Here is an 18,542-nt window from a genome sequence, read left to right as displayed (position 1 = left end):
CACAATTGACTGGATGCCGTCAGGGCCAGGGACTTTATGCGGTTTGACTTTGGTCAACAGCTGGTGTATTCCTTTGACTGAGAAGATGATGTGCAAGAGGTGCCAAGGGCGGAACTACGGCTACATCATACGCCGGAAAAGTACGTCGGAAGGTAGACGCCAGGAGATTGGCTTTGTCTACTGCTGTGGTGAACGTCGTTCCAGAGCTGGAGAGATCGGGAACTCCCGCTGACTTCACCTTCTTGGAGACTAGCTGGTTGAACTTTTTCCTGTGGGTTGTGATATCCGACGCTACTTTGTCAACATGATGGGTGCGCGCAGCTCGGAGTGCAAATTTGTCCATAGCACGATGCCGACTGAAGGGTTGTACATTGGCAGCAGAAGGGTACTTCCGGGAGCGGTTGTACGTACGCTTTGTGATGCGTATCAGACGTCTGAGGGAAGAGTCTACCCACGGGAGATTATGCCTGGAGGATAGATGCTTTGTGGGAACATGATCCGTCACCACTTGCCTGACGGCCGAGGTGAAAGCGCCCCACATCTCTTCAATAGAAGTGGCATCGGGGAGGTGGATATCAGAGAGCAAGCATGCCATAGACGTGAAGTCGGCCTTGTTGAAGTCAGGAACCGATCTAGGATGATTCCTGGGTAGGGGCGGACCCCACGAATATTGAGCAGGAGGAAATCATGGTCACTGATGCCCGGAAGATGGGAGACAGTTTCAAGAATGTTGTCATCGGAAACCAGAACCAGATCAAGGATGTTGGCAGCTGAATCACGTACCCTGGTGGGCTCAGTGACACGTTAGTTGAGGTGAGAGGCCAAGAGAGTATGTAGAAAGCTCGTTGCCACTGACGAGGAACTTGTCTGCATAACCCAGTCAATACTGGGAAAGTTAAAGTCGCCGGTGATGATGAGATCGGACTTCCCCCCGGCCAGACCTCCAAGTAGGGAATTAAGTCTCTTGGTGTACGTGAGGGTGGCCGACGGTGGCCGATAAATGTAGCAGAGAAGGAGACATGAGGAGCCGATTGTCACCCGGGCCGCGACCGCTTCGACTTCAGCCTTCAGGTCCAATGGGTAGGACTTGAGGTCCTTGTGGACGGCCAGGCAAACACCACCTCCGTGTAAGTTCCTGTCTTTCTAGTAGACCTCGAAGTCAGGACCAAAAAGCTGGAAATACGATATGGTAGCATCTAGTTTGGTTTCGGTGAGCATTATGGAGGACGATGTGTATCAATATAGGCACGGAGCGCGTAGTTTAATTTAGTTTCAAAGTAAGAGGGGCGCCAAAAATCTCCCTTGCCCGGGTGAAAAAATATTCTTGAGCCGGCTCTGAGAATGATAAAGTTATCTCGACATTTGGGAGCATACGGCAGTATTCTTATTTTTTTAAAAACTTGTTTCGCGTAATACTGAAGTCCGACGTTTTGATCGGACCTCTAGATTAATATTCCCAACTCAATGGTTGAGCCTCGGTTGTTAATCAAAGGGGTAACATCACGAGTGCTAGGAGGAAGAGGCTACTATTCTGGCTGTGCCATATTGTTATTTGCATAAGTGGCATAATTACCCTAGGTGTGCCAATAAGAGCCTCCATGCTTTCCCATAGAAATTCATCAATGAGAGCTTGTTCTACACGGACCAAAGAAACGTAGGACTCGCGAATTCCGATCTAGTACCCTATGTGGTCATTGTAATGTTCCCGCCAATTTCGTCCCCGAATAAAGTGACGTAAATTTCGTCACTGGAAAAAGTGACGTCATTTACCTTTAAACAAGGTATCATTGTAAAATTTATCTTACTGACACACTTAGGGTAATTATGCCACTTATGTATGCTCAAAAGTGGGCACGGGTGTATCCATAAAATCTCCCCCCCCCCCTGGTCAAACATGGAGTTTATGCTACAGCGACTGGTTTTACGAAAGGTTTTGCAACTGTTGTCATACTTCAGGCAGCATATGTAACATAATTACTCATAAGTATGACACTGTACCTTTATTCCATTCAAAAATTAAATGTTTTATTAAAATAATTATATATTATATTTCGCGAAACCACGACTACCGAACGCGCCTATGTCATTCTAGCGGTACTATTCCCAAAAATATATATATATATTTTTGCTATTCCCAATTCAATGGCGAAAAGGGTTCGGCGTCTAGTTATAGTGAGTGAAGCATTTGCGTACTCTCTTCATACATAAAGCGAGATACACGAAGAAGAAAAAAGAGATTGAACGATGCTACAGCAATTTAAAAATCCCATAAAATCCGCTTACTATTTTCTCGTCGTGTATCCCGCTGTAGTAAAAAAAGATACATTTCATGCTGACGAATACTAGTTGTTGTTTAACTGAACTGCTTTGAATAACTGTAATTATTCATACCCAAATATAGAGCTATTTATACGACGGCATTATCGGCATTTGAGATTCGATGACGTCAAATATTACGTAGTGTACGGATGACGCAATATCTGTGAAACAAACCGTTAGTGAAGAAATAGAGCTAGCGGCATACTTATGAGTAATTATGTTACATATGCAGGCAGTATATTCTTGGAGGAATAAAACCAGTATACTTGTTTTATTCCTCCAAGGTATATTCGACCGCAAGGTAAAACTGTTGGTCCCCGAAAGATTTTATTTCCCTAATCGAAATCCTAGGAGCTGCGATCTGAACTGAACTCAACCTAACTGAGTCGTCTGCTACGAATTTGAAATTTTGACATTCACGCTGATTTTCAGAACTACTTTTTTGGATTGTGTTTTTATAGTTCTTTCATATAGAGTTCCGTTTATTATTTCCAAATATAATAAATTTAAAAAAATTAAAATTTTATGAAATTTGGTATTTCATAAGTAATAAAACTTTAATCTATTTTTTTATTTGAAATGAGTGAGAAACCTGGTAAGCAACTAAGCATTGCATGTTGTGGAAGTATTCTACTTAATTAATAATTAACAGAGCATTCTCTTGTTAGTTGTAAACATTTTTTATTATTTTCTAGAAGGAAGCTCTACTATATTATTAACTCATCTACAGCAATTACGATTATGGCAACAGCAGCAACAAGAAAGTTTACGTAATATCCAGAAAGAACAATTTGAGCAAATTCGATTGGAGAGAGAGAAAGTCAAAGAACTACTTGATAAACATTCTGAGGGTAATTTAATCATTATATATTTCTACATTTTAATTATTATTTTTCACATTTACTTTAAAGATAAAAGCATTTAAATTGGTCCCAATTAGGTCAGAAAGGTGAAAGGAAAGTAAAAAATGCGCCAACATTTAATAATGCTTCAAGTAGCTATCAAAAGACCGTATCCATGGCTCAAATCAAAGATAATGAGATTGAAAAAAATGACATTGAGGTAGTTGAAAACAACGTAGCTTTGGAAGAAACTGAAAAACCTAAAGGACCTTTCAGGTTTTTGAAAAAAGGAGAGGGTATTGCGCGCTTCGGTGGAAAAAGCACTAGAGCAAGAACAAAAAGCGCGCCTAATTTTAACAGCAATAGACCAGTGCCAAAAATAAATGTAACAACCCTTTTCTCTCTTGAGGTTTTATTTTCCAAAGTGTGTAGTTTATTAATTGAATCGTATTAGACTCAACCAGAAACAAGAATACTGGTGAGGAAGTTAAAACTTATTCCAAATACAAGAAGACATTCTGATGTCCCTGTGTTGTCTGAACAAAATCAAAGTATTCCTCCAAGAAAAGAAGAAGATTTTGAAAGAAACTGTGGAGAAAGTGAAGATAATACTCTGGATTCTAGGCAAGAAGTATTCCAAGTAATTTTGAATTTATGGAATTTTTCATAATTACTGTAAATAATGTTTTTGCAATTAATAAAGGAAAAAGAAGACTTGGCCGAATTTGAAATTTTGGAAAAAGTTGCCAGAAATTGTTCCTTCAACAGTGATTCCTCTTTAATGACAAAACTGGTCAACAGGGGGAAAAACATTGAAAGGAGTAGCCCAATTCCTTTACTAGAATCAGATGAAGAACGCTACACCAATATTGCCCGTTCACCTTTATTAGAACCACAAGTGCAGAATTTACAAGGTAGAGCTGAACCACTAGTTAATGATGCCGACTTCAGGTGGAAATCTTCGGATATTGATGATGACAATAAGTCCTGTTCTTCTGCCAGCTCGGAAAGCTTAAAATTAAACAGCAATGCTAATGAAGAAATAGTGGAAATGGTGGGCTTAAAGAAATACTGCGAAGAAATGATGCAAAGGTTGGCTGCTGGAGTCCCAGAAAGCGCTGATGAAAGTGAAGAGTTAGAGAAAGTGACAAAATGGAAAGATTTTAGCAGCATGGAGTGGTCTGAGAGTACATCTCCGTTTGAACTAGAACTTGAGAGAGATACCGAGCCGAAACCAACTATTTCTGTTGGATCTGTGGATATTCACGATAATGAAAAAATCACAAAGAATACACTGAAGGAATTAGAGGATGAAATTGCCGAGTTTAAGAAGCAAAACAATGCCCTCTTGAAACTTAGAAAACAACACGAAGATTTGATGAAACAGTTGACTAAAGAACACTCGGCTTTCAAAAAACAACAAAGTGAAGCTAAAGAGAAATTTGAAACGTACATAAAGGAAGAAAAACTTAAATTAAGGTGCAACTTTCATCTGAAGAATCATGCCTATTTTTTATAACAATATTTTTTACGCAGAAAACAAAAACAAGCCTTTGAAAACTATCAAAAGTCCAAGAACGATTTTCCAGATAAAAAGGAAAGGGAAGAAATAGCTGCCCTGAAAATTGAGGTCCAAAAACTGCAAGAAGAGCTAAAAAGACAGAGAAGTCAGTTGACTGGGGAATGTGGACGTTTAAGAGCTCACGCTTCATCTATGGAAAGTGAAAGAAGTCGAATGAAATCTGAAGTTCAGAGATTGCAAACTGAAAAATCTGAAATTTTAGCAGCTTTAAAAGTATGTTTATTTTATAATTTTCTTCTGAGCTATATCTTGCGTCTTTTTATAGGAACTGAAATCTAAACCTCCTGTAGTTAAAAGACTAACTGTTAACAAATTAATACCTAAAAAAACTGTTATCAAACCAAAATCACCTGTAAGGAAGTCTATAAATATAAACAAGAAACCTACAAATTCTAAATTAGTCCGTAAAGAATCAGCTTCTGGGGAAACTTGCGTTAAAACTATTTCCATACCTGAAAGTTTCGACGAAATGAAACCAAAACAGAAAGTACGTTTTGCCAATGACATTAGAGAATCTGAGCTTGCTATTAAAGAAGCAGAAAGTATATGTGATCAGTCTGTATATCAAGAAATTAATCATTTTGACAAAGTAATTGGGTAACTTGGGTTTCTTAATTAAATATGAACGTTTATAGTTCTTTTTTTGTGTTAGGTTGAAAGAATTTATTTCAATGGAGAGCGGGAGTATCTTTATAAGAGTGGAACTCGCCGCCTTATAACTGAAGATTGTTCAACTGAAACAGTGTATTTTTATAATGGGGATGTGCTTTTAATTTTACCTGATAAATCTGAAGTCTATCACTTTATTGATTCTGGAATTAAACAAACTAAATATCCAGATGGAATGACCCTCGTGGAGTTTCCAGAGTAATTATGGATTTACTTACTGCTTATTAGCAGTGGTGGCCGAAGGAAAATATTAGGTGGGGTACAAAAGTAAAAATCCGGGCAGTCCCCAGCACTCCGAGAAAATTATGTATTTGTATGGCATATTTGCTAATGATTTTCGGGAAAATAGAGCAGTGCTTAGAAAATAGCAAGTCTAATTTAGTGCTTTATTAAATCACTTTTTTAATTTATATAGTTATATGAAAATATTATTTTATATTATATTATTATTATATAATCATTCTGAAGGTTTTGGAAAATTATAGACCAAATTGTAATTTATGAAATTTTTGGGGGGTACAAATACATTGATTGTACCCCGCCTGAAATCTAGGAAGGTACAATGTACCACTGTACGCCCTGATTTCCCCGCCACTGCTTATTAGCTAATATAAATCCTTATCCTTAATTTGTTTTTAAATTTAGTGGCCAAGAAGAACGTTTACATAAAGATGGATGTAAGGAAGTATCTTTCAAAGATGGATCAATACACTTGTTCTACCCTGATGGAACGCAGGAAATCAAATCAAGCGAAGGATCTGTGTTAAAAATATACACGGATGGGTCAGAGATTTTAGAGCTTTCAAATGGAGAGAGGGAAATACACACTACGGATTTTAAGGTATTTTATTGATATTATCATATTAAGTGATTTTTCACTGTGTAAAATTTTATTTGTAGAGGAGAGAATTCCCCGATGGCACCATTAAAATAGCCCATTCAGATGGTAAAATTGAAACAAGATACCCCAATGGTAGAATAAGAATTAAGGACAAGGATAACAACATAATCGTTGATACTAAATATATTTCTTGAAAAATTATTATAACTCCAATGTTTTTATACAGAGATATGCTTTTAAACTACGAAAATAAAATTATATTTTTAGTTATTTAAAATTTCCGCCTAATGCTTTTCGATACTTTTCACCAACCATGTCCAGCTCTATATCATCTGACATAATTCTGGCAACCTTGTAAGTACAGGTGTACTGACGCGTGTAAGGAGGTGGTAGCAGAGGCCGTCTTTTGTTTATGTAGCGGGCGCAAAGATTACTTTGTTTTTGAAAATCAATGAAAACTTCAATTAAACCCTTAAATTTAAAATAAAATGAAGCAAATTCAATTTGCCCAAGCCGTTTTGGTATTTCTTGGCCTTTGCCAGTATGCAGTTCAAGATAGTGGACCTAGTGACACAATCATAGCATCTGCAAGAGTTGAGGTAATAACTATTTTTTTTTAATGAAATTGAATAGATTTTAATGTATGAATTATCATTAGAGCTGCGGAGGATGACGACTGAATCGTTTGCCAGAAGTGAAGAGGTTCATCTATACAGATATACCACTTTAGTATCCTTTTTTATCATTTAGGAAATAAAGTTAACAGTAATATTTTGTGTTTTTCCTTAAGTGATTTTATAGCCACAATGCTGAATTCAAACAAGTTCCTGGGGCTCCACCCGACCTTGTATTCTTAAATAAGGAAGGGAAGGAAATTCAGCGAATTGATTTGACTGAAAAGAATCAGATAGAATGCAATCAACTTTTGTTGGATAAAGGCTTCTATCGAAGAGAGCACAGAGATGATCCGATTCCTGACAAGTTTAAAGATGTGCCATATTCCACATCCTCACACTTGGAAGGGGAACTCTGATCCTCTAGTTTTAGTAAAATAATTAAGCGTATCATTAAATCGGTTTCAAATCCTAGTTTAGGTAGTTTTAATAACTTCAATTAAGGTCTCAAATTAATTTTAATCAGCTATTGTTAATGAAACCGCTGTCTTGTATACGCTTATTGAATCTAGTTTCAGAAAATTAGGCAAAGTTTCCTCTAATGTTATCTGGCGAATTACTAATACTCATGAAGTTGTCAGTCAAAATGCTGGACTGATAGACTGAAATTTTAATTTAGGATAGTAGGACAACATGGGGAAAGTTTGTTTAAGCTAGAGAAAACTGTGATGAATAAAAATGTGATGAAACCATAATTAGTTTTATTAATTGAAATGTACAGAGATTTTTCCACAGAACTGAAGTATTAGGCTTGTAAGACTGGACGTTTAACCTTAGCAAAAGTTTCGTTGGTGCTTGCGTATCCAGTGCCTCCTCTTTGTAAAGGAACAATGTCTTTTTCTGTCAAAGTCTTCCCATTAAGTGGGTCCTTCATATCCAATTTGATCAATTTTTCAACGCATTCCATTGTGACTACGCACTTTGATGTATTGAGTATAGCACATGGGACAGAATTGCTTAAAATATCATGTGTAACGGCGCACATGTAACGATTTTTCTTGGTGATTAGTGATCTTTTATCATCTGGATCATTCACAGGTGTAAATCTAACTTCCACCAGATCTTTGATTTTGAGTGGCTTCCCACTCATGGGGCAAAGTACAGCGGTGCTAGGTCTTTCAATTTTGGTCTGTTTGGAGGCTGGTGTCAAATTGGGAATCCAAAAGCTGGGTAAGGTTTTGTCTCTCCCATTACTCATGTTGGAAATGCTACTTCCAGCCTTGCTAGTGCTAGGACCCTCTTTGACAATACTGCGTTCGGTTTCTTTGAATGAAGCCGCTCTTGATTGTTGTTCAGCTTCCGCCAATTCCTTAAGTTCATTTTCTTCTCTCTTCTTTTGTTTCTCATATTCTTTCAATTGACGGGCAATCTCGGTTTTTTGATGGATGAAATATTCAAGGATGGCTTCTTTATCGTACAAGTATCCATCGGGAGTAATAACAGGGTTGCGACATGGTTGTAAAGTTAATGAGCAGCAATCAAAATCTTTCACGGAATCTTTTCCAACACGAGATTTTTGCGTGCCATAACCACATGATCTTGTGTCTTTTTGCTTTTCGTGGTAAGTGTAAACAGCCCCGGCTGTGCAATTCCGGGCGTGTCGTGTCATTTTAAACTGAAGTTAAAAAAAAATTGTGTTAATTAGGCCTTGGTTAGTTACTACTAACTAACCTCTTAGAGTCAGCGAGTAGAAAATGAGAAAGACTTACATTTTATGAAAAACCAAGTATTGTAGTTTTTCTGACTAAAAAACTTATACTAAAATAAAAAATTAGGTTAAAATTATCTACAAGAATTAAAAAAACACTTATAATTCTAAAACCCAAAAACTCGAGGTCAAGAAAATGTTGATGGCAGCGTTGCCAAATGCCAATGCCAGGAGTTGCCGCGTTGAAAATGATCGATTCCGGAAAAATTAAATTTACTTTGGATGCGGGAAGGCAGTTATTAGACATATAAATCTCATAGGTAACTAGAATGCTGCCGCCTACGGCCGAGCTTGTCGCCCGAGGGGTCCGTCACTGCGAGGAATCGTGTACGAGATTCCGAATCAAGGAATCTGGAATCAAGATTCTTGATTCTGCTAAGATTCTAGATTCTAGCCAGATTCCGTGATTCCACCATGATTCCTTAATATTCCGTGATTCCACTCTTGATTCTTTGATTCTTATTTGATTCCGTGATTCTTGTTCGGCTACACACTTGTACAAGGTTACTTGATTCATCTATTCGCAACCAAAACCAATCTAGCTGTTCGAATATTATAGAAAAGCCGGTGTGACTAGGCAAATGACCAGTTAAAAATTGTCTAGGTCAGTTTGAAAAATAAATGGAAGGTGGCCAGTTAAGGGGTCAGTGGTTCACTAGCCCACTTAATAAAAGGGTCCCACTGGTGTTTGAAAAATCCAGCCCGAAAATCGAGTAGCAGGTGACATTTCATTCCCTACGTCATAATTTCGCACCGGAAATTGTAACAATTTGAAGGCCGGTGTGGCCTTTAATTCAACTTGGTTTACGGATACATATTATGGATTAGCTCAGGTATTTCAGGGCACGGGGTCGAAGGCTAAGTCGATGGTCACTGCCACTCACTGGTTCACTTTAAAAAGTTCCTTATTTCCCACCCTGAAAAATGGCTCACTTTATTTTCCGTCTGCTTGAGATTCAAACCTCACCTTTCAAAGTTCCAAATTCGAGCCAACGCCGGGAGTATAGTGGCTCACTCCTGTAATCCCAAGCGTCCGGGAATCAGAGTTTGTGGATGGCCGTGTGAGGCCGACCACCAATACTTCCGCCACTGGTGTCCCCACCCTTGTTTCCACGTATCCCCCGTTGGCGTGGCCGTTACACATATCTCGCCCTGGTTAATCAAAGACGTGAGGACTGAACTGTCCCACACGTTACAATCGAAAAAAAAATTCGAGCCAACCAAATGATTATCGATTGTAATACGCCCGAGAATACGACGAGCTAATACCGAGGCTAATACGCTCGGTAATACGAATACGATTCACCTATAGTCACGTTCACACATACGCGATACGTCTAAAAAGGTTTCAAAGCTCTTCAAATCGTTTTCGGCCATAAGTGTGAACCTAGTTAAATCAGAGATAATTTATAATATTATAAATTATCTCTGGATAAATCGCTTAAAACCGTTTCAAATCACTAAAAAACCGTTTTCGGGCCTTAAAGCAAGTGTCGGCTCGACATCAAGTAGCTCTTTTTTCAACAGATGTCGCTATCGTAGACGCCAAAACAAGATAGTTAAGTGACATTTTGACCCAAAAGGCGATAATTATAGGTACACCTTGCGTTAATTGGATCCAGGCCCGTCTATCCAGGCATGGGCTAAATGGGCTACAGCCAGTTTTGGAAAGGCCGGCCTTACAGCTTCTACTCTAGGGATAAGGGTTTAGTTGGTTAAATATTATTTATGCTCATTTAATATTATGTATCTTTTAGTTACGTCTAAAGTAATTTGACTCATAGCCACATCGTGTATCATACGCATAGAAATCTCATAGGTAACTAGAATGCTGCCGTGTAACTGGCAAATGGACCAAACGCCGTGGCAGACGATAGCCAGATCTCAGCCAAACAGAGCTCAAAGAGTGGTTCTTCCAAGAATTTAATGTGATCAGAGAGAATGACAACCCCTATAGTTACGCGGAAACAAGGAGGATTATTATCCTCCTTGGCGGAACCACTCTACGGTCTCTCATTGGCTGAAGGTTCAAAACGAACTGGCGACAAGCTCGGCCGTAGGCGGCAGCATTCTAGTTACCTATGAGATTTCTATGATCATACGGTACCTACAATATCTAAAACCCATAGAAATCTCATAGGTAACTAGAATGCTGCCGTGTAACTGGCAAATGGGCCAAACGCCGTGGCAGACGATAGCCAGATCTCAGCCAATCAGAGCTCAAAGAGTGGTTCTGCCAAGAATTTAATGTCACCAGAGAGAATGACGTCACCTATCTCCCGCTATAGTAGAGGATCCAAGGAGAATTATTATCCTCCTTGGCGGAACCACTCTACGGCCTCTCATTGGCTGAAGGTTCAAGGCGAACTGGCGTCAAGCTCGGCCGTAGGCGGCAGCATTCTAGTTACCTATGAGATTTCTATGCTAAAACCTAACAGCGAGTCACTGTCAGTAACAATCTTATTTCCAGTAGGCCTATGCAGGGGGTAGAAACGTACGCGAAATGCGTTGTCTCATGCGATTCCCTAGTGGGAGAGGTGGGGGTGGAAGTTTAGTCTGAAAAGTTTCAGCGGGTTCGTCTGCTTCGATATATGGACCTCGTGTCCTCGTTCGGGCCTCGGGCTAAAAAGGGATCACGCTTATTGTCTAAAGAAACAACCCAAATCTAAAAAGCCGAATGGTTAGTATTACAATTTTAATTATCATCGATGTAGTTATAAATTGTTTGTTTTAAATATAATTTCAGGGGTAATCTTTAAAAACGCTTCAAAATTAATATCTTTGCCCAATGAAGAGATTGAATCTCCTGATTTACCTTTTGTAAAAATAAGTTTTAAATGCTTAATTTCAAATGTTTTTCTATATTTTTATTCTTTTTAAACAGCTTTGCTTAGAAAAAAAATTAAGGCTAGAGGTTGGCGGAACGAATAAATTAACTGGCAAAATTTCGATTAACCATAAAAAGTTTGGTTAACTGTTTTTTATGAACACTTTATACGAATAAACAACGATTTAACATACAAAAATAATCGATTTTTTCGTATATTTTTTGGATAATTTGCGGTTATGAATAAAAATAATTAATTGGATAATTTCTTATCTGACAAATGAAGCATTCCATTAGGCCTACTTGTATATATTTACAATTGAAGGCACCAACGTTATTAATAAACTTCGCTACAATTTCAATTTAACCCAACTTATGATTAAAGATGATTTGTGATAGTTCTTACAACTCTTGAAATGGCAAGATTTTACCATATTTAGTTTACACCTTGGTAAAATAAAATTCCAATCAGTAAAATAAAGAAAATTTACGCTGAAACTTGGTCGAAACCTCGGGCCTCGTCCTCCAGTCCCGATTTTTACGAGATTTAAAAATGAACCGAACTGAATATTTCAGACTTTTTACCCCCTCGCTATGACATTGCCCCCCGCAACTAGGGAATCGCGAGGTTAGATTTCCAATCTAGGGTACGTAGTCTAGATTATCTTTGGCCTATGTTATACTTTTAAATTAAAAGTTTTGGTTGGTTAGTGGATAGTTGAATTTAGACAACGTACATACAAAGGCTGACCGTTGGGGATCGCAAAGGTCTTAAGAAATAATTTAGCCCAGGGCCACAAAAGGTCTTAAGACGGGCCTGATTGGATCGTTTGTAAATTGGTGAATAACATAAATTACAGCAATTATAAACAATATTTTAACATGGGATATATAATTTAGGTTAAAGTCCACTAAATAAAGTATAAATTGTTTAATTATAATACTCAACAACGGTTCTCTGACGCCGTTATCATTGGGGGGGGGGGGGGGGCAGAATCGTCGCGGCGGGCGGTTGCCAGGACGGCGAATCCTCCTTGAGAGACAAATGGCGACGGGAGGTATTGAAGAGCCAGCTCAGGTTGTGGGCCTGTGCCAAACGCCAAGCCCTGAGGAGGAATGGTAAGCGACCCAACGGGAAGCTATGTTCCAAAGTCTCGAGAGGAGACAATCGTTCTCTCTAAAAGGAGTTGTAGTAAGCAGTGTGTCATAATTTATAGCCCGGTGTACCTAGTAACAGAGTCCATCATCATAGTGCCTTACGCCAGCGTCCACCTAGCCCGGACAGATGACAAACCTAGCATGGGTAGTAGTACACTACTACTGATGGTCGCACCTTTGACGCAAGCCACTCAACCCAGCAGAAGGTGCAACAATGGGTGGGCCATTTCCCACTTCGCTAACAGCAGTGGGATTAAGAGTGGATGCATAGGATTTTTATTGCACCTTCAGCGAGTTCGCTGAGAACGGTGTTCCCGGCGTCAACTTCAAACAAATAAACCTCTTTCCAAAACTGGAAAGATTGGATTCCCGAGAGTTGAGAAGTATGCCCGTTTTTTCCCCATTTCCCATACGATGAGTTAAAAGAGCGCCAGAGAGCTTCAAAGTATGGAATACTAGCCCCTGGAAGTAGGCTGCAAATAAACAGGGTACCCTGGAGAATAAACAGCGTGCTTTGTCCCAAAAACATTGTACCCTGGACAACAAACCGTGTGCTCTGTGCAAAAAACAGGGTGCCCTGTGAAATACTTGTAACTACTAGATGGCGCACTAGACTTTATTTTTGTATGGTAAAGTGATAACGTAGTCAGTTTAATCATGGGCCAATAAAAGATTTCATCTAGGACATGACTCTCCTAAGCTTGTGCCTACAAAATATTCATCTACCTAGAAAAACGATCTTCCTATATGAGAGGGGTAGGAAATGGGGCGTGAACAGGAATTTAGATCAAGTTTCCGGCAATCTTTTCCGGTTAACTGTAGCGCCATCTGTGGATAGTTGTTTGAAATGTTTACAGGTTCACAGGTTTATTGGTAGCCGTAGTTATACACCCTTTTATAACAGGGCGGCTCCGACACAGGGCCGGAGCACAGCCTACAATTTTAGCGTTTTAAAGTTACGAAAATTATAACAACATTTAAAACTATAACGTCCTCATACCATAAACACTCTACAAACGCAAAACAATAAAAAATAAAATACAAATATAAGTCGTATTAAAAGTCTTATTAGTCTTATTAGTCTTATTAGCCTTATTAGGCGGCTCAACTTCTTTTCCTTTACACATCTCAGCCACCCTTACTTCAAGTTGACCAATGTCTTTTATAACTTAATTCCTATCATCCCTAGCATCCTCTGACAAAAACAAGAAACGTAAAATGGTCAGTGCATCTTATCACGGCGCCATTGCTCCCTGGCATTGTGCCATTCCAACAAGATACATTTAACTCCTACAGGGTTCCAATCAGAGCGCCCAAAGCCAACCATATCTTTGAGAGACGAGTCAAACCATTCAGCCCTCCAGTCATTACTCGTGGTACTCGTACCCACAGCAGGACACTCCGCCAAAACATGTTCAATATCTTCATAATACCACCCGCACAAAGGACATTCAGGTGAGCAGTCTGTCAGCTGACTCTGACGCCCCTCTGTCAACAGTAACCCAGATCGGGCCTGGAACAGCAAACTGCTGCTCTTTGTTCCGTCATAAAACATCTCCGGAGCTGGTTTTTCCTTAGCCGAGTATTGTCGTAGGCTGTCTTTGCTCAGCACTCTAGCCTTCCAAGCACATTCAGACGCCTTTTTTACCTCGTTCTCCACTATGTTGATCCACTGTACATACGTTTCAGCCGTTCCTCTGTTTGTACCAGCCCCATGCGAACGATCCAGACGCTCCACAGCTTTTGTCCACTCCGTGTGAATCCCGTTTTTTCGTATATAGAGGAACATTTTCTTTACTAGCCTTCTCTCAGGGAGAAATTTAAGTCTTCCCAAATACTTCAATTTACTCTTAGCTTCCCTATCACGAAACAGGCTCCACCCCATTTCGCCTTGGATCGCAGCATCTGCTGCCATTGGACCCGCATTTAGGAGTGTTTTACCAACATCCCGCTGAGCTCTATCCAATACCTCTAGAGTTTTGGGTGAATAACAGATTACCTCGTTCGCAAAAGTCAAGGCAGGGACAGCCACAGTTTTCCAAATGATACGACCTATTGCATATGGGTTATAGGACTCCCTTGCTGAGGTGCACACACCCCAACGAAACCTTTGCGCCTTCGTAATGAGTGCTCTCTCTCTTGTTTGCTGTTTGAGATCCGTGTTTTCAATTTTAACGCCCAAGTACGTGTATTCTGTGACCTCCTCCATTTCGCGACCCTGGAGCAGAAGGATCTGGCCTGGTGGACCGTTGAAGGACATAAATTTTGATTTAAAAAAACTGAAGGTAAGCCCCACATCCTTTGCAAATGAGCTTGCTATATCAAGTAATCCCTGCATGTCGTTGGGGTTGTTCGCGAATAAAACTATATCGTCAGCGAAGAAGAGGTAGGCCAGGCTGAAGCCGTAATTTTTTAAGGTCATCGGTGAAGCACCGCTCGTATATCAGAGGCAATGTTTTTTCCAGTAATGGCGCTAACTTGACCGTTGAAAGTGTTCATTGTTTAGGTGATTTTCACTAGTATTTAAAATGGTTACTTGTAAGCATTGCGCATTTCCAAATTGCAATAGCGATAGTAGGTATTCTCATAAACCCCATATGAAAGGTGTCACGTTCATAGCGTTCCCAAAGTTTAAATCTAAGCCTACGTTATGTAAACAATGGGCGGAGTGGCTATCCAAATTTAAGCCTGGTTTTAATGTAAATTCGGTTTAATATCAAACTTACATCTGCTCTAAACACTTGAACGATGACTTTTTTCAAAGCCAAGAATGGTTAAAACCGAAAATTACAGCTCCAGGTATGTTTTTTCTTTACCAAGTAACAATTTAAGTTGTAGCTGCTTTATATAATGTGCTTCTCTAAGGTCCCATTCTGACAATTATGAAACCACAAGTGTCACTGCTGAAGCCACAAGAATCGCTCCTGGAAGCTTCAACTTCTACAATAAAGCCCTCGCTATCGAAGACTTCAGCTACTTCCATGATGACAGCCTCAACTTCTGCGCAAATTTTATCTTCTCCCGCAACTCCTGATTCTATTTCAAGCGAAGTTACTCATGTGACAACTGAAGGTCCCATTCTGACCATTGTGAAACCACAAGTTTCACTGCTGAAGACAACTAAGCCAAGAGAATTGCTCCTGGAAGCTTCAACTCCTACATTAAAACCTTCACTATTGAAGACTTCAGCTACTGCTATGACAACAGTCTCAACTTCTGTGGAAATGTTATCTACTCCCGCAACACCAGAATCTGTTTCAAGTGAAGTTACTGATGTGACAATTGAAGGTACTTTTTGGTATAATAATATAGAATCCACTCCAATCTTAAATGACCGTACAAACATGGCATCATTACCTCTTACAATCACACCAATTTTAACTTTGATGACCCCGGATATGCCACTTTCGAGCGTATTTAAAGCACAAGAAACACCAATTTCTGGTACAAAAACCAAAACATCCCTATTCAGAAAGTCTGTGCTAATTAAGCCAGTCATTCTTCAAGATAAATTGGAAATATCTAAATCACTCAGTACCGTGGTTGAAGAAACTAACAATATTATTACTGAAGCTACCGAATCTGCCATTGAAATAAATGGTAATGCTGAAAGGTCAGTTGAGAAAACTCATCAAACCAAAAGTCCAAATGCTTTGAAACTACATAAAAAAGGGCACCTTCATTTGTTCCTTTTTCATTTGGTGGTACTGGTGTAGCTGACTCTTTGCTGTACCTTAAACTCCTTTCAAAAATGTGTAGAAGCAAGAAATGGACCGCCCTTGTTTTTAGGAACTTTGATATTGGTGGTTCCTGTTGGTAGTAAAATTAAAAAATTAAGTTTATCTTAATCTGTACTGGTGTATTTAAAGATAACCTTAACTTACAGTTATATGTGACATTGTGGCTATAATAATATTCAAGTAGCTTTCATTTGATTTAATGCTTTCTGTAACAGCAACGTATTTTTCTTCAGGTGTGTTTGTTAAAGCTTCTTTTAAGATATTTTTTAAACATGCAATAGTTTTGTTATTGTTTAATAGCAATGCCCAATTCATCACCATTGCATTAGATTCGGGGAGATCCATTTCATTTAAAGCTGTTGTTATTGCACCAATAGCGAAATTAAAAACGCAAGAAAACATTCTGTCATAGTTCTCTACATCCACAATTTTATCTCGTTTAGCTTTTTTTCCTATCCGTTCTTTCTTTGTCTTTTTCTTGGGTGGAGTATTTTCACTAAGAAAAGTTAAATATAAAGAAACGTGGATCACCAGATTAATAGTCCATGTTAACATACGTACCACTTTACAATTGGCTCACGTGCATCCAAAATATGATCAGAATCTGAATCTAAAACAAAATAAATTTGTTTTGTTTAGCAAGTCAATTGGAATAAAAGGAACAATTTTATTAGTACTCACCAGATAAAATAACAAGAGGGGGAGGTTCAATTCCTAGAGTCATATAAGTGTTGAGTCTAAACATTTTGATTTCCCACAGCTACATTCCACCAAAGGCTAAGGCTTGGGATTCCACGTGTTTTCAAATATTAAAAAATCCTCCCCCCCCCCTTTCCGAAAGTAGTCACGTGATTTGATCTAAAAGGAGACGTACTTCCGTTTTGGTTTAATGGAACCGATAGATGACGCCACGAGTACCCGTTTTTCTAATTGAACGCTTTTTCGCGAGAAGTCATGTCCTAGATGAAATCTTTTATTGGCCCATGGTTTAATCAAGTGTATAGAGAGCGCATCATTGTAAACATTAGATTCGATTAGTATTAAATGTTTTAATCTATAACCACAGTCTCAATCTTTTCATAGTGTCAGAAGTGCTGCTCTCACCTTAATTGTCATGATATAAAAACTCCCGGTATTACGCCTTTTAAAAATGGTAACACTTTATATAGTCTTTAAAAAAACTAGTTTTAAGAATGGTACCACCCTGGGCACCACCAATAGTTTGGTTCAAAATATCTAACTACTAAAAGCTTGAAAATAGCCAACTAACTATATAAACTAGCCCGAAATATTTTTATTTAAAACAAGCGCAGTACGGCTTCTTTAAACCTCCAGGAGGTAGAAGTCGGCTTTTCCCAAAAATATTAAAACAAAACAGACACCACTAATATAGTTTTGTTAAAAAATAACTAGGTACTAAATAAAAAGCTTGAAATTATTATTTAAACAAAAAGGACACTAAATTAACTGACTGAGAAAGACCCGAAATGTAGAGAACTGCTTTGAAGGAGCGCACAAAATGAAATGAAACTCTGGGAAAAATAATGTCTTAACTTCGTTAAGATAAGAGTGACCACCGGCCTTTCGAACACGTGACCCAGTGAGCGAATCACAAACCCCCAAATAAGCTGCAGCTTTCCAGTTTTACCCCCATGGTGGAGGCCCACCCCTTCTAGGACGATATTGCGTTTATCAACAAACGACATTCTTGACAACACGGTAGCTCTCGGACGAACAGGTGTCAGGTGCGGGGGCCCCCTTTCTCGATTTGCAACTTGTGGCGGGGGGAGAGACATTTCGCTCTTTGAACTTGCCACGAGGTGGAGCGAAGCTAAGGTCCGAGATCATTTTTACGTTTTACGATAACGTGTGCGGCTTATGGAAGCATCTGTTTTCCCCCCGAATTACAATGATCCCCCTTTACGAATAAACTCGGAATGTTAACACCGCTTAACCTACCCTTTTTAGGCTGCAGGGGGCCCCCGAGGGGGCTTGTTTTCTAAAGGGGAAAGCAAAGATTACCGGCCGTTCAGGATGAAAAAAAAACTGGTAGTCAACTAGTCATCTTTTTAATGAATTTTAGGCCCCAAGAAGGCACCTTTTTCGTAAATCGGAGGCCTAAAGTAGGCACCTTTTCTTAAATTGGAGGCCCCAAGTAGGCCTATAGTTCTTAAAATGGAGG

The 18,542-nt window shown here is 39.1% G+C and overlaps 3 protein-coding genes and 2 long non-coding RNA genes across 7 annotated transcripts; 3 read left to right on the top strand and 2 right to left on the bottom strand.

The window, feature by feature from the left end:
- Nucleotides 1-2,772: 2,772 nt before the first annotated feature.
- Nucleotides 2,773-6,467, top strand: Sas-4 (spindle assembly abnormal 4). 3 transcript variants are annotated; one of them, XM_090159066.1, is made up of 10 exons: nucleotides 2,773-2,914; nucleotides 3,015-3,170; nucleotides 3,260-3,546; nucleotides 3,616-3,801; nucleotides 3,865-4,640; nucleotides 4,698-4,956; nucleotides 5,009-5,332; nucleotides 5,396-5,610; nucleotides 6,058-6,253; nucleotides 6,313-6,467. In XM_090159066.1, the coding sequence occupies exons 1-10, from the start codon at nucleotides 2,899-2,901 to the stop codon at nucleotides 6,445-6,447; spliced, it is 2,550 nt and encodes an 849-aa protein (XP_090015192.1). In that variant the 5' UTR covers nucleotides 2,773-2,898; the 3' UTR covers nucleotides 6,448-6,467. The 3 variants fall into 3 exon arrangements, with proteins under 3 accessions (XP_090015192.1, XP_090015193.1, XP_090015194.1); XM_090159067.1 differs by having other exon boundaries at nucleotides 2,779-2,914; nucleotides 3,018-3,170; XM_090159068.1 differs by lacking the exon at nucleotides 2,773-2,914 and adding an exon at nucleotides 2,964-2,982 and having other exon boundaries at nucleotides 3,050-3,170.
- A 138-nt stretch (nucleotides 6,468-6,605) lies between these two features.
- Nucleotides 6,606-7,622, top strand: LOC149927213 (selenoprotein M-like). Its single transcript, XM_090159003.1, has 3 exons — nucleotides 6,606-6,852; nucleotides 6,912-6,982; nucleotides 7,055-7,622. Exons 1-3 carry the CDS (start codon nucleotides 6,742-6,744, stop codon nucleotides 7,284-7,286), a joined length of 414 nt encoding a protein of 137 aa, XP_090015129.1. The 5' UTR covers nucleotides 6,606-6,741; the 3' UTR covers nucleotides 7,287-7,622.
- On the bottom strand, nucleotides 7,612-8,777 carry LOC149927212 (nitric oxide synthase-interacting protein). Its single transcript, XM_090159002.1, has 2 exons — nucleotides 8,637-8,777; nucleotides 7,612-8,542 (listed from the first exon to the last, which is right to left on the bottom strand). Exon 2 carries the CDS (start codon nucleotides 8,534-8,536, stop codon nucleotides 7,673-7,675), a length of 864 nt encoding a protein of 287 aa, XP_090015128.1. The 5' UTR covers nucleotides 8,537-8,542; nucleotides 8,637-8,777; the 3' UTR covers nucleotides 7,612-7,672.
- A 6,555-nt stretch (nucleotides 8,778-15,332) lies between these two features.
- LOC149927211 (uncharacterized) lies at nucleotides 15,333-15,699 on the top strand. The gene is made up of 2 exons (XR_016473913.1): nucleotides 15,333-15,419; nucleotides 15,486-15,699. It is a non-coding gene; the product is annotated as an uncharacterized LOC149927211 (long non-coding RNA).
- A 903-nt stretch (nucleotides 15,700-16,602) lies between these two features.
- On the bottom strand, nucleotides 16,603-17,174 carry LOC149927210 (uncharacterized). The gene is made up of 4 exons (XR_016473638.1): nucleotides 17,042-17,174; nucleotides 16,922-16,970; nucleotides 16,679-16,856; nucleotides 16,603-16,611 (listed from the first exon to the last, which is right to left on the bottom strand). It is a non-coding gene; the product is annotated as an uncharacterized LOC149927210 (long non-coding RNA).
- Between the last annotated feature and the right edge of the window lie 1,368 nt (nucleotides 17,175-18,542).

Source organism: Leiobunum rupestre, chromosome 9 (assembly GCF_980474605.1).
Source record: "Leiobunum rupestre chromosome 9, qqLeiRupe1.1.hap1, whole genome shotgun sequence".
Classification (NCBI taxonomy): Eukaryota; Metazoa; Arthropoda; class Arachnida; order Opiliones; family Sclerosomatidae; genus Leiobunum; species Leiobunum rupestre.
Note: the sequence above shows the minus strand (reverse complement) of the source record. Positions and strands in the feature narration are given on the sequence as shown.